Below are 16,128 nucleotides of genomic sequence, written 5' to 3' on the forward strand. Positions count from 1 at the left end.
CATTATCATAATGTTAGGAATGAGAAAACATTTTACGAATTCAATCTTTGAATATGCAGTTTAGGTAATCACTTCTATCTCTGGAAGCCAATTTCAGCATAGAGAAGTGAGTCAGATTACTCTTTGCCAAATGAGTTTCCCAAAGAAATTACTTCACTAAGAACATATGAATTACAATTTACATTTGTGTAATTACTTATGAATGCATTCGCAGAGAGAGAGAGAGATTCACAGTGTTTATATGGGTTGTCATAGTCACCAAAGAGGTCAAGTCTTTGAGCTGAGGCTGAAATTTTCCCATGGATGACAACAAGTTGAGTTCTTTCAAAAGTTCAAAAAATATCTCTTTAGCACCTGGTCATGAATGTTGTGCTGCATCATATAGATCTCCCCTTCAAGACTGAAGTATTTATTTCCAGGCTGCTCTTTAGGAATTACCCTGAAGAGAGCCACCTCACCCAAGATTATGCCCCCGTTCCAGGGGAGCTGACATCTAAGACTAGTCAACACTGGGCTACAAGACATGGCCATCTTATTCTAACCGAAAACAATTCTGAAGGACCATCCCAGCTTCAGAGTTCCTGGTGGGGTAAGCTGAGGCCCTGCAACTTTACATTAGCCCAATTTCTCCCTTTACCTAGTCCAGCCTCCTTTGATTCTAAGAGTACCCCTTAATTAACTATCTGCACACTAAACACCATCTTAAAAGTCGGCCTCCAGGGCAACCCAACCTTTGACAGCACCTCATCCAATAAGATTCCTAACCTCCAAGAACTAGATGCAACTATTGTATTATGCATCAAATTTACCCAATAAAGCAATAATCTCTGTTGAAGCCACAGAAGAATATCCATCCATATGCGTATAATTAACACATCCACATGTTTGAGTTTTAGCTTTTTAGCACAAAGCGCTTCCTGGTAAATTACACAATTAATAGACATCTTATACTCTCAAAAAACACTTCAACCTTGTATTTAAATTTCAAATCAAGATTTATTTTAATAACTAACTATTGCAGAAATATCTTCTGTAGTCACACAAATTATGTTGACCAATCAACATTAAACTTGTAAAACACAGAAACTGTTCAAAAGTTCTGTCCTATCAAAATTCTCATTGACACCACAAATAAATACGCTTTACTGGGCAGTACTACATCTGTCTATGCAACAACAACAAAGAAGAAATAACCCCTTTTAAAGCAATCTGTCCAATAAATTACCGACCATATCCTCAACGTGCCAAACAACAGAATTTCAGATTAGATTTGCATTTGAAACTTACGAACACATCTTATGCCTCTCTCAATAGACACTCTTCTGTAAACTGTCATCTGTGGAAGTGTTTAATTCCTGGGCAATCTTTTTCTTAATATATAAATATAAAATTGCATTTTATAACAGTATTGGTTATTTTATTCAGTTAAGTTTTCATGACCTCACTTTTCTGTATACTAGCCATAGTTTCAACTTCACTTTGCTTTATAATGAGCTCGTAAATTATATTCATTTGACACAGACACACACTGTACATTAAACACACCAGAATTTTTATTTCCATCACAAAGAAATGTGTTCTTTCTTATTTTCTTGAAACGCCCTCTCAGTCTAGCTTACATTCTCTCATTCTTAAGAGATGTGGGTGCCATAAACATTTAATTTCCTCTAATATCCACTCTACAAATAATAACAACACAAAAAAAGACAAGTGACAACTTGACACACAGGATAAAGTAGAAAATAAGGAAGTGTTTGGACTGTGTCAAACTGTAGAATACACGCTCCAATATCTAAAGAAGGCAATGGCCACTTAGCTCCAAATGATTGTTGCTTAGTGGGAATACTGACCAAGTGTTTCCAGATTTTTCAATTTTTTCCAGAGAAGTCAGAAATCCTGATTTTTATTTAAAATTGTTAAATGCTGGCAATTCATCCCTATGCAACACATTTCTGGCCATATACAGCTTGTGGTCCACTGATTTGCAAATGCTTTGCTATGCAATAAATTCCTTTAGAATGTAGAATTGGGAAGAAAAGTTTGTCAGTCTTAAAGAGGGTATTCAGGAAATGCGGGACAAAAAAACTATGAGGTATATTTAAAATAAATAATAAAATAACAAAAGTCCCTCCTTATAAGTAATTTCTTTAAATGCAAATGGATGAAACTCCAATCACAATGCAGAGATTGGAAGAATGGATAAATAGAATCCAACTATACTGTCCAGAAGAGACTCACTTTAGATTCAAAGACACAAACAGGTAGAAAGTGAAATGATAGAAGATATTCCATGCAAATAGTAACCAAATGTGAGCAGGGGTGTTTATAGCAAAACTGACTTAAAATTTAAAAAGTCACAAAAGACAAAGGACATTATACACTAATTAAAAATCCAATACAGCAAGGAGATAAAACCATGATAAGAGACCATGAACTTAAGAGAATTGAAGGTGAAATAGAGCTCTACAATAATAGTTGGAGACTTCAAGACCTCTTCTCAAAAATGGATAGAACAACCAGACAAAAGTAAGAAATAGAGGACTTTAACAACACAATAAACCAAGAGACATATATAGCACAGTTCACGCAGTAACAGAATACACATTCTTCTCAAGTGCACATGGAACATTTTCCAGGACAGACCAAATGTTAGGCCGCAAATTTAGTCTCAATAGATTTTATTTATTTATTTACTTACTTACTTATTTCAGAGAGAGAGAGAGAGCAAGAGCAGGGCAGAGGGCAGAGGGAGAGGGAGAGAGAGAATCTTAAGTAGGCTCTATGCCCACTGCAGAGCACAATGTGGGGCTCAATCTTTACGACTCTGAGATCATGACCTGAGCTGAAATCAGGAGTCAGAAAATCAACTGACTGAGCCACCCAGGCACCCCTGAATAGATTTTAAAAGATAGACATCATGGGGCGCCTGGGTGGCACAGCGGTTAAGCATCTGCCTTCGGCTCAGGGCGTGATCCCGGCGTTCTGGGATCGAGCCCCACATCAGGCTCCTCCGCTAGGAGCCTGCTTCTTCCTCTCCCACTCCCCCTGCTTGTGTTCCCTCTCTCGCTGGCTCTCTCTCTCTCTGTCAAATAAATAAATAAAATCTTTAAAAAAAAAGATAGACATCATATATCTTTTCTGATGACAAAAGGATAAGGTTACAAATCAGTAACAAAAGAAAAACTGAAATTATTTAGAATTTGTAGAAATTAAACAACACACTTAAACAACCAATGAAATGAAGAATAAATCACAAGGGAAACTAGAAAAAACTTAAGACTGACTGAAAATGAAAATATAACCTACCAAAACTTACAGGAAATTGAAAAAACCACGCTAAGGGAGAAATTTATATCTATAAATGCTTACATTCAATAACAAGAAAGATCTCAAATCAACAACCTAATTTTATAACTAAGGGAATAGGAAAAAGAACAAACTAGCCACAAAACTACCAGAAGGAAGGAAATAATAAAATTAGAGTAGAAATAAAAGAAACAGAGATTAGAAAAACAATAAAAGAAAATCAATGAAACTAAGAGTTGGTTTTTTGAAAAGATAAACAAAAGTGACAAATCTTTAGCTAGATTAAGAGAAAAGACTGGAATAAAATCGGAAATGAAAAAAAAAGACATTACAACTGATGCCTCCAAAATTAAAAGAAATGCATGAATTCCTAGAGACACAACCATCTATGAAGCCTGAATCATTAAGAAATAGAAAACCTGACAAACCTGTAACTAGCAAAGAGGTTGAAGCAGTAATCAAAAATCTCCGAACAAAGAAAAGCTCAGGATTAGATGGCTTTACTCCCAAATTCTAGCAAATATTTAAAGAATAAATGTCAATCCTTCTCAAAGTCTCCCAAGAAATTGGAGAAGGGAACACTTCAAAACTTATTTAATGAAGCCAGAATTACCCCGATATCAAAAAAAAAAAAAAAAACCAACAAAAGAGAAAATACCAATGGCATTTTTCACAGAAGTAGAACAAGAATCCTAAAATTTATAGAGAACCACAAATGACCCTGAATAGCCAAAGCAATCTTGAGAAAGAAGAACGAAGCTGGACGTATCATACTCCTGGATTTCACATAATACTACAAAGAAAAAATAATCAAAACAGTATAGTACTGGTATGGAAACACACACACAGATCAAAGGAATAGAACAGACACCCCCCCCCCCGAAATAAACCCACACATATATATCATCCTCAGTGGGGAAAAACTTTTCCTCTACAGTCAGGAACAAGACAGGGATGTTCACTCCCACCACTGTTATTTAACATCGTACTGGAAGTCCTAGCCTCAGCATCAGACAACAAAAAGAAATAAAAGGCATCCAAATCAGCAAGGAAGATGTCAAACTTTCACTCTGGCAGATGACATGATTCTCTATGCAGAAAACCTGACAGACTCTACCAAAAAAATTGCTAGAATTGATACACAAATTCAGCAAAGTTGCATGATATAAAATCAACATACAGAAATCTGTTGTATTCCTATACACCATTAATGAGGAAGCAGAAAGAGAAATCAAGGAATTGATCCCATTTACAGTTGCACCCAAACCCATAAGATACCTAGGAATAAACCTAACCAAAGAGGTAAAAGATCTGTACTCTGAAAACTATAAAACCCTGATGAAAGAAATTGAAGATAATACAAAGAAATGGAAAGACATTCCATGCTCATGGATTGTTAAAACAAATACTGTTCAAATGTCTACACTACTGGGGTGCCTGGGTGGCTCAGTTGGTTAAGTGACTGCCTTCGGCTCAGGTCATGATCCTGGAGTCCCAGAATCGAGTTCCACATCAGGCTTCCTGCTCAGCAGGGAGTCAGCTTCTCCCTCTGACCTTTCCCCCCTCATGCTCTCTCTCTCTCTTTCTCTCAAATAAATAAATAAAATCTTAAAAAAAAAAGTCTACACTACCCAAAGCAATCTACACATTTAATGCAATCTTTATCAAAATACCACCAGCATTCTTCCCGGAGCTAGAACAAACAATACTAAAATTTGTATGGAACCACCAAAGACCCCGAATAGCCAAAGTAATCTTGATAGAGAAAAACAAAGCTGGAGGCATCATGATTCCGGACATCAAGCTATTACAAAGCTGTAGTGATCAGGACAGTATGGTACTGGCACAAAAACAGACACTTAGATCAATGGAACAGAACAGAAAACCCAGAAATGAAGCCACAACTATGCAGTCAACTAATCTTCAACAAAGCAGGAAAGAATATCCAATGAAAAAAAGAGTCTCTTCAACAAATGGTGTTGGGAAAACTGGACAATAACATGTAGAAGAATGAAACTGGACCACTTTCTTACACCATACACAAAAATAAATTTAAAATGGATGAAAGACCTAAATGTGAAACAGGAAACCATCAACATCCTAGAGGAGAGCATAGGCAGCAACCTCTTTGACTTTGGCCACAGCAGCTTCTTACTAGACATGTCTCTGAAGACAAGGGAGACAAAAGCAAAAATGAACCACTGGGACTTCATCAAGATAAAAAGCTTCTGCACCACAAAGGACGCAATCAATAAAACTAAAAGGCAGCTTAAAAAATGGGAGAAGATATTTGCAAATGACATATTTCATAAAGGGTTAATATCCAAAATCTATAAAGAACTAATCAAACTCAACCCCAAAAACAAATAATCCAGCTAAAAAATAGGCAGAAGGCACGAATAGACAGACATGTTTCCAAAGAAGACATCCAGGTGGCTAACAGACACATGAAAAGATTAAAAGATTCTCAACACCAACTCATCATCAGGGAAATACAAATCAAAATTAACAACACAAGAAACAACAGGTGTTGGCGAGGATGTGGAGAAAGGGAAATTCTCTTACAGTATTGGTGGGAATGCAAACTGGTCCAGCCACTCTGGAAAACAGTATGGAGGTGCCTCAAAAAGTTCAAAATAGAACTACCCTATGACCCAGCAATTGCACTACTAGGTATTTACCCAAAGGATACAAAAATACTGATTCGAAGGGGCACATGCACCCCAATGTTTATAGCAGCATTATCAACAATAGCTAAATTATGGAAAGAATCCAAAGGTCCATCAACAGATGAGTGGATAAAGAAGATGTGGTATATATATATACAATGGAATATTACCCAGTCATAGAAAAGAATGAAATCTTGCCATTTGCAAGGATGTAGATGGAGCTGTAGGGTATTGTGCAAGCGAAGTAAGTCAGAGAAAGACAAATACCATGATTTTACTCAGATGTGGAATTTAAGAAACAAAACAGATGAATGTGAGGGAAGGGGAAAAAGAGGGAAGCAAAACAAGAGACTCTTAACGACAGAGAACAAACTCAGGGTTGATGGAGGAGAGGGGGCGGGGAAGGGCACTTGTGTTGAGCACTGGGTGTTGTATGTAAGTGATGAATCATTAAACTCTACTCCTGAAACCAATATTACACTATATGTTAACTAGAGTTTAAATAAAATTTTGAAGAAAAAAACTAGAAAAAAAAGAAACTGTGTGGTCCAGAAATCTAAAATATATACTATCTTGTCCTTTAAGAGAAAGTTTGCTACTATGAATTGGATGAAGACAGTTGGAATGCCTACAAAATCTGAAGATAACAAAAACTGGGAAGAATAGTTAAATACACCACATGATAGAATTAAAATTCACAGGATTAGAACAAATGAAAAAAATAAGCTATAACAATCAGGTTGAAACTTAATAGCTTATATAATAGATGTGGGATCATAGAAAATATATATTGACCTCTGCCCCTGGTTCCTAGCATAGAGATATAAAACCCTTGTCATTACCTAAGTGATAAGAAGAGTAGGAGCATCTCTTGTTCCAATATTTGTTTTTTACCCCATCCCTGACACAGAGCTCCTAAAACTCCTGTAATTTCCTAGTAATAAGAGCTCTAGCAGCATCTTTTGTTCTATTGAGGTTACTCTGGATGGCTCCTGCATGGGGGCTGATCACCAGAATGACCAAGCCATGATTAGAAGCTTGGAATTTTCAGCTTCACCCCAAGTCCTCCAGAGAAGAGAGAAGGACTGGAAATAGAATTAATCATTGATCATGTTTACATGAGGAGGTCTCCATAAAACTCCAATAGTGCAGAGTCCAGAGAGCTTCCAGGCTAGTAAACACATTAACACAAGGAGGGTACCACACCCCAACTCTGTATGGACAGAAGCACCTGTGTACAGAATTCACCCAGACCTCACCCTATTTATCTCTTCATCTGGCTATTCATCTGTATCCTTTATCATGTCTATGGTAAACATAAGTGTTTCCCTAAGTTTTGCGAGCCACTCTAACAAATTAATTTAACCTGAGGAGGGGGGTGTTGGAACCTCTGATCTATATCCAGTTGGTCAGAAACATAGGTGATAACGTGGGCTTGCAACTGGCTTCTGAAGTATGTTTGGGGGGGGGGGGGTTGGCAGTCTTGTTAGACCAAGCCCTTAAACTCTGGGATTTGATGCTATCTCTGGGCAGACAGTGTCGGGAATTGAGTTGAATTGCAGGACCAACTAGCGTCACAGAGAATTGCATGGTGTGGGGAAAAACCTCCACATATTTAGCGACAAGAAGTGAAATGTTTTATGTGAGTAGTAAAGGATACTCAGAGGGAAGAAATATACATGAGAAAAACACACAGTAGGAAAAAACTAGGTTTTTCATTTTAGTGTGGCCATTGAATACTTACTCAATCATAAAAGTAAAGGATATGGAATTCAGAGATGAGACCAACTGATACTGTAAAGATCTAGTTTTCTAAGCCCAGTAAATTCACTATGTGATGCCACTGTGAGAAAAGAGCTAATCTTAACACTGGCTTCATTAAAAGAAACACAGGCTCTAGGACAACACCGCCCAGTTGAACTTTCTATGATAATGGAATTGTTCTCTATCTGTGCTGTTCAGTAAGCTATAGCCACTCACCACATGTGGCTAATGAAACTTGATATATCTATAGTGTAACTGAGGGACTAAATTTTTTTATTTTAATTTTAGTTAATTTAAATTTAAATAACTGTATGTAGCTAGTTGCTACAATACTGGATAGTGCAGGTTTAGAACATTTAGAACATAAAAAGTGGATACTGTTGGTTGGACTACATCTGTAGTATTATGTTCATTTCCAGTTACCATACTTACAAACTAGAAATGACTGACCATATTAATGAACAATGTTAGAACAAAGTGGGGAAGAACTGTCAAGTAAAAGACTTTGATGTTACCACATGGCAGAACTAGCAGCCTTAGAAATTACTGGAAAATACGTATCAATTTATATAAGAAAAAATTTTGTGTTCCAGCTTTGTAGAAACATAATAATAATTATTATTATTAATTTAATATTAATTTAATATTATTTATAATATTGTTAATATTGTTATTTATAATATTATTATAATTAATTTAATATTAATTGTAATAATAATTATTATCATTACAATCCCCTCTTCCACAGATATTCCAGAAGAGGCTGAATGCCTTCTCATCCAAGAAGTCATGTGTCAGGTAGGAGACTGGTCTGCAACAATGGTTGGTAAGCTATGGCTTGCCGGCCAAATCCAACCAGCCACCTGTTTTTGTAAATAAAGCTTTATTGGAACACAGCCACTTCCATTTATTTACAGATTTTCTACAGCTGCTTTCACACAATAAGAGCAGAGTAAAGGAGGTGTTACAGAGAATTTATGGTTGACAAAGGCTAAAATACTTACTACCTGGCCCTTTATAGAAAATGTTTACTAACTCACCTAAAATAATGATTCTTAGAACCACTTGGAGAACTAATAAAGAATAGAGGTCTGGGTTCACTGGAGTAAGGCAGGGCCTGATCTCTATTTTTTAAAAAGTTCTCTAGTGATCATTCTGTATAACAGTTTTACTGAGGTATAATTTCCATACCATACACTGCATCCATTTAAAGTACACAATTCAATGGTTTTTAGTATATTCACAGAGTTGTACAACCATCACCCAATCAATTTTAAAACATTTTCATCACATCAAAAAGAAATGCCATACCCATTAGCAGTTTCTCCCCATTTTCCCCAACTCTCACAGCCCTAGGCAACCACTAATCTACTTCCTGTCTCTATAAATGGACCTGTTCTGGAAGTATTATATAAATGGAATGATACAATATATGATCTTTGTGACTAGCTTCTTTCACCTAGCATAGTTTTTAAGGTTCATCCATGTCACAACATATATCAGTACTCTGTTTCTTTTTATTTTTCTTGATTTTTTAAAGGTTCAAACTCCAGTTAGTTAACATACAGTGTTACATTAATCTCAGGTGTACAATATAGTAATTCAACAGTTCCATACATCACCCTTTATTGCAAAATAATATTCCATGGTATGGGAATACCACATTTTCTTTACTTATTCTTCAGCTGATAGACATTTTGATTGTTTCCACATTTGAGTATTAAGAATAACGTTGCTATGAACATTCACATAAATAAGTGTTTTATGGACATACGTTTCCTATTTAACTCAGGAGTGGAACTGTTGGGTCATATGGTAACTCTCTATTTAACTTACTGAGGAACTAAGAGTCTGTTTTCAAAGCAGCTGCACAATTTTACATTCCCACCATCAGTGTATGAGGGTTACAATTTCTCTACATCCTTGCCAACATCTGTTATTATCTGTCTTTTTGATTACAGCCATCCTAGTGGGTGCAAAGTGGTCTCTCATTGTGGTTTTGATTGGCATTTCTCTGATGGCTAATGATGTTGAGCATCTTTTCAAATGCTTATTCCCCAGTAATTCTGATGCACACTGAAGTCTGGGAACCATTAAGAGGTCTGTAAATACTTTAAGATCCCTTCTGACATTAATGGTCCCATAAAGATAGAGCCAGAGAGGTGCATTACTCGTAGAACTGCACTTGCTCATGCCTTCCTGTTCCACCGGACATTGCCCTGTAGGTTCGCCTAGGCCTAACTCCTGTTTTTTACAGCCCCAACTACCTTATTCCTTTCTCCTTTTACTTCTTTTTCAAAATTCTAATGTTAATTTTAAAATTAACTTGACTCTTGACTGTTTAAGTTATTAAGCAAGCAGTTCCATCTTCTAATTTGATCAGCACAATGGCAGATGCGGTGCTCTGTGAAGACGGATGGATATAAATGGATATATTCAATATATATTAATGGAAACCTTAAAAATGTTAGTCTTTAGAGAAAAGAAAATCAATTCTACTGTACCTTTCATGATCCATCAGCAGTTTAGCAACGTTCAGACAAAAGTCTAAAGACATGTCAAGATGCATTATTTCCATGACAGCTAAAAAAGAAAAAAAAATGAAATAATCATATCAGTTTCGTTTCTGAGGAAGCTTAGCTATTTTCAGTAATTTTCCTCTGTTCAAAATCTACTTTCTAAACGTTTGCCAAATACCATGCCTTGCCTAATAATTTATCAAAATCTTTTTATAAAATAGTAACATCCAATGCTAGAATGTAGTGAAACAGGTACTCTTATATGGATGGCAAAGTAACTTGGTACAATCTTTTTGAAAAGCAATTTGGCAATACTGTATGCTAAGAACACAGTGGTTAAAAGCTTGGGATCTGAAGTCAGATGGACTTATATTTGAAATCACTTGCCACCTATACGGCTATAGGCAAGTTACTTAGTCTTTCTGTGCCTTAGTTTTGTCATCTGGAAAATGGGAATGTATCACCAATCTTAAGAGACACAATAACAATAAAAAGGAAATATATTCTTGAGTGTCCACTATAGGCAGGTGATAAACTATTACAAAAACCATTAAAAGTGTTGAGTATGAAATAACACAGAAAAAATGAATATGCTCTAGTATGAAAATGTTTATAAGATTAGTAAGTGAAAAATCAGAAAATAAAGCCTACATGTACTATATGGTCAAAATTCTATAAAACAAATATATTTAACCAAAATAGAAAAAGCACTGGAAATAAATGATCAAACTGCTAGAAGTGATTGTGTTCAGACTATTTATTTACCAAATATCTAATGAGTGTATTGTTTGTGCCAGGAACTGTGCATGGTGCTAAGAACCCAGCAGTGGACAATACACACAAAAATCCCTATTGTCAAGGAACTTATATTCCAGTGAATGGCGGGACTATGGATATTTTTAGCATTTTCCAAAAGTTTCCTTAATGGGTATGTGCTACCCTTTCATAATAAAAAAATTTTGTATATTTTTTCCACTTTTTCTACTACAAAAAATACCAGTGAAATTCTAATGCCAGAAGTTAAGACTGACCATTCTAAGAGTAAAGTACTTCCAGTAGCAAAGAAACGAATGGAAACTGAAATGAAAATGTAAGTTTCATACATTCTCTCAATACAACAAAGTAAAAGATAATTTAATATTTTAAGGTATAGAAAACATGGATTCAGGGAAGTCTCCTAATTTGTAATCTGACATTGCAACTTCATTACTCTGAATATCAAGAGACGAGATGAAATAAAAACAATATGGGCAAATAGTTTCATTTTAAACTCTGCTGTTTATCTGCATTTTGGTAAATATTATAATGGGGAATTCTAATCTAAGATTAATCAACTTTAAAGTAGGTGACTCCATAATCCCTCTGCTCGTCCTATATTGTATTGGTTTGAGTAAACCTATTCCTCTAATTGGTTAGTTGGTTTGTTTATTTTCCTAGTGGAAAAAAAGTAGAGTTGCCTTCCTGGTTCCTAACATTTTTCAGCCTGTGTATACTGAGATGATATTGTTACCTAGAGATACAGAATCCTCTATACACTTCAGCTTCTAAGGTCTCCTAGGGATTAGCTAAAACTCTAGATGTCACAGAAAGTTTCAGAAGTACTAAATTAGAACTAAATTTAGAGCTACTACCAAATTTTATTATTATCCTATTTATTAAAAACTGTTATTATTTATGGAATAATTAGTTATACTAGCATATAATTTTACATAGTAAAAATAATGCAGCTCTATAATATAACTATATTTTTATATAGAAAAAATAAAGCATATACACATTAAAAGAATTTAAATTATTTTTATGGCTAAACGTAACTGAAATACTGTTAAGGGGCCAGTGTGCATAGAGAGACTTATTGCAGTGGTAACAGTAATAATAATAGCTACAATAATAGGTAACAGGTTTTGCACACTAACTCTGCACCAGGCATGCTGCTAAATACTTTATATACATTTTCTCAAGGATTCTCAAAATAACACAATGAGGTAGACATTATTATTACATCTCTTTTAAAGATGAAGAAACGGAGGCACAGAAAAATTAAGTGACTTGCCAAATGACTCAAAGATGTATATCAGGATGTTTACTTTGTGAGGTGTACATTCTAGACCCTTAAGAATTCTGAAAAAGGGGCACCTGGGTGGCGCAGTCCGTTAAGCGTCCAACTCTTGGTTTCAACTCAGGTCGTGATCTCAGGGTCCTGAGATCAAGCCCCATGTCGAGCTCCACACTCAGCACGGAGTCTGCTTAAGACTCTCCCTTTCCCTCTGCCTTTCCCCCACCTTCTAAAAAAATAAATAAATCTTAAAAAAATAATTTTGAAAACAAATAGCAATGTTTATACAAGTAATTAATTAAAAGCAAAGCACTACAAAGGCTTTTTCCATCCAAAGTTAATCTTTTTTCATGGTGGTAGACAACTTCAGAAGGGCAGCTGCAATTTTTGCTAAACTAAAAAACAAAACAAAACAAAACAAAACCTAATAGTTTTTATTCAGCTCTTTTTTTACTACCTATTAAATCTGCAACTATTCACTCTTCCTTCTCTTTTTCTTCCTAGCTGACAAGCTTCTCCTTTTCCTACGTGATCAATTTCCTTCTCAGTCACCATCAAAGTGCCCTTATTGTTAGCATACTATAAAAGATCCTATATTAAACAAACTGGTAATGATATTTCAAAATTGTGTGTTCTTCACACACAGAGATGATACCTTCAAGGAGTTCTTCATTAGCTATTTCACTCTTCAAGAGGATTTTCATCTTTAAGAAAACCCCAGCTGGATTTAAGTGTTCCTATTTTAAACAGAGAAAGCACAATGACATTAAAACTGTAGAACGTAAAAGACAATTTTCAAGTAATTGCTTGTTTTATTCAACCACAGCAGAATGACTCATGATCAAAGAAAATCAAAATTAGAAAAGATCAGATCATAAAATCCGGTTTATCCCTGAGGATATTTTCTGATATTTTATTTAATCTAAATGAAATAATACAAGGAAAAAAACATTTAAACATCTGATTGAGTGGCAAGCACTTAATGGAAAGGTCAATTCTTAAAATTGTGTGAATGTTAGGCCATATTCTTGACTTGATAAGCAAAACTCCACATGTCAATTATATTTGCTTTCTCTTGAGATTTTAATAACAAGTAAGGTCCTTCGGAAATATGGTTGAAAGAAATGAAAATGTATTGTCTTCCCTATAGGATATGTCAGGCATATTTACTATTAATAACAACGTACTCTGAATGATTGTTCCAAATCCTTGTTAGCTGGTTCTACACTATCTGTGGTCTCTTGCCTGGTTCCGCTTTTGCCTGACAGGACATGTATTTAAACAGCTGGCTCAGATTAAAAGGGCAGGCTAGGCCCACAGAAGAGAACCTTTCTCTCTACAAAGCCAGTTAGCCTCTACATGAACACTGTACTCATTAGCTCTAACCTTGGCAAATAATTATAGCAATTCATGCGTGAGATGCTTTAAGAATGGAAAGTTAGGGAAAGTATGCACTGGTATTAAAAGGGTTTGCAAATATAGATGCCATCAATACAAATAATAAACCAAGGTTGCAAATTTTAATTTATTGCATTGTCACACTTCCTGACAGATATGTTGGAATAGGTCAATTCCTTTTTACTTTCAGAGATGTACAGGTCTTCCAGAGCTTGGAGGGATCTGTTTTCCTTCAGTCTACTATATTCACACAAGTAGACATTCTGGTTTTCCCTTTGATTTCATTACCAAACAACTCCAGAGAATGGACAACACTTTGCTTTCATTGTATAATCATGAATTCACTTCTATAAACATTTGCATTGTAGGGTATATCCTTGTCTCCTGAAACTACACTTTCAGAAATTATAACTACCTGTTAAATCCATCAGCTTTCTCCCTATAATTAATATCCTTGTCTTTTCTATAAGTTTTCTCACTATTGTTTCTCAATCTTATTCCTTAGATTTCTACTTACTTTGTTTTTTTCTTTTTGCCAGTTATTGGAAAAAAAGGATCCAGGTACAACAAATTTTCAAGGCAAGTTATCTATAAATCCTGTTTTGCAGATGAGAAACCAGAGGCCCAGATGGAGTAACTTACACACAATGACATAGTTGGTAAGTGGTAGAATTGAACTTTGAATTCACATCTTTCACACTATAAGGGCCATAATCTTTCCACTGTAATATGCCGTCTTCTGTGAAGCTCTTTCAATAGTTGGCCTGCCTTTTATTTATTGTCTAGTTCTCCTGCAAGCTTTAAAGATAACTCTGCCATTTTTTAGTGCAAAATTTATCACATACACACATGATTGTATAAAATACATATGCACAGTTTACAGAGTAATGATAAAACAAACACCCCTGCACTAACCACACAGATAAAGAAACAGAATACAACCACCACAGGCCTCCTGTATACTCTTGCCCATTTGCAACCTCTTGTCTTCCCCACAAAGGTAAACACCACCTTGAATTTTATGCAGTAATTCCCTTTCTCTTCTTTACACTCAATATATTGTTTAGTTTTGCCTGCATTTGACTTCACTTAAACAGAAATATAAATTCTTCTTGGACTTGCTTCTTTCATTCAATGTCATGATTTTCAGATTCATTTATGTTGATACATGGAATTTATTTGTTTTCATTACTCTATACCAAGGTCCTCAAAGGGTATTCCTTGATAAGCATTACCTGAAAAACTTATTAGAAATGCAGGTCTCACCCCAAATCTCCTGAACCAGAAAATATGGGGTGGGGCCCTATAAACTATGTAAGTGTGTGTATTATTTTTAAGAAAATGGAAAAAATCATTATTATTGATTTGCATTATGAAAAATTTTCATTTCAACATTAATTCTAGTACTTGTTTAGTAAGGTAATAAATAATAACACTGTGTTTTAATAGGAAATCTACTTAATACTTAGGCATGCTAAAGTTTGAGGACTATTGTACACTATTCCACTGCATGACTATATCAGAATTTATCTACCCGCTCTACTTTAGACATCAAAGTTATTTTCAACCCAAATGTTATTCTGAAAAATCCTGGCATTAGCTCCTGTACAATTCTACTAGTATACAAATGCAACATTTTTTGTCCAAAGCATATACCTAGGAGTGAAGTTGCTGGGTGGTTGGATATGGTTAAGTTCAACTGTATCAGTAATGTCAAACTTATCCAAAGTAGCTGTATCATGGGACGCCTCGGTGACTCAGTCAGTTGAGTGTCCAACTCCTGATTTCAGCTCAGGTCGTGATCTCAGGGTCGAGAGATTAAGCCCTGTGTCACACTCCATGCTGAGCACAGAGTTTGCTTGTTCCTCTCCCTTTGCTCTTCCCCCTGCTCGCTCACACATGCTCTCTGTCCCTTTCAAGTAAATAAATAAATAAAAATCTTCAAAGTAGCTGAATCAATGCTCAAAAAACTAGGAGTAGAAGGGCACTTACTCAACCTGATAAAGGGCATCTATGAAAAACTCACAGTTAACACCATACTGAATGGTGAAATACTGAAAGATTTCTCCCTATGATCAGGAACAAGAAAAAGAAATCTGCTCTTGCCACTTCTATTCAAAATTGTAATGGACATGCTTGCCAGGCAATTAGGGGAGGAAAAAGAGATAAAAGACACCCAGACTGGCAGGAAGAAGTAAAAGTATCTCTATTTGCAGACAACATGATCTTGTACATAGAAAATCCTATTCCCTATAAAAATACCAATAGTATTTTACACAGAACTAGGACAAATAATCCTAAATTTGTATGAAACCACAGAAGATTCCCAATAGCCAAAGCAATCTTGAAAAAGAAAAGCAAAGCTGGAGGCACCATAAGTCAGGACTTCAAGTTATATTACAAAGCTATAATGATC

At 35.4% G+C, this 16,128-nt stretch overlaps 1 protein-coding gene across 1 annotated transcript in view; it reads right to left on the minus strand.

Annotated features, from left to right (window-relative positions):
• Nucleotides 1-16,128, minus strand: part of TEX11 (testis expressed 11) — a 285,798-nt gene that overhangs the window by 149,723 nt on the left and 119,947 nt on the right. The window contains exons 12-13 of the mRNA XM_048213658.2: nt 12,970-13,051; nt 10,244-10,322 (exon numbers count right to left, since the gene is read on the minus strand). Of these exons, the coding sequence (XP_048069615.1) occupies nt 10,244-10,322; nt 12,970-13,051 (161 nt within the window). The remainder of the gene's footprint in view (nt 1-10,243; nt 10,323-12,969; nt 13,052-16,128) is intronic.

Source organism: Ursus arctos, chromosome X, assembly GCF_023065955.2.
Source record: "Ursus arctos isolate Adak ecotype North America chromosome X, UrsArc2.0, whole genome shotgun sequence".
NCBI classification, from domain to species: Eukaryota; Metazoa; Chordata; class Mammalia; order Carnivora; family Ursidae; genus Ursus; species Ursus arctos.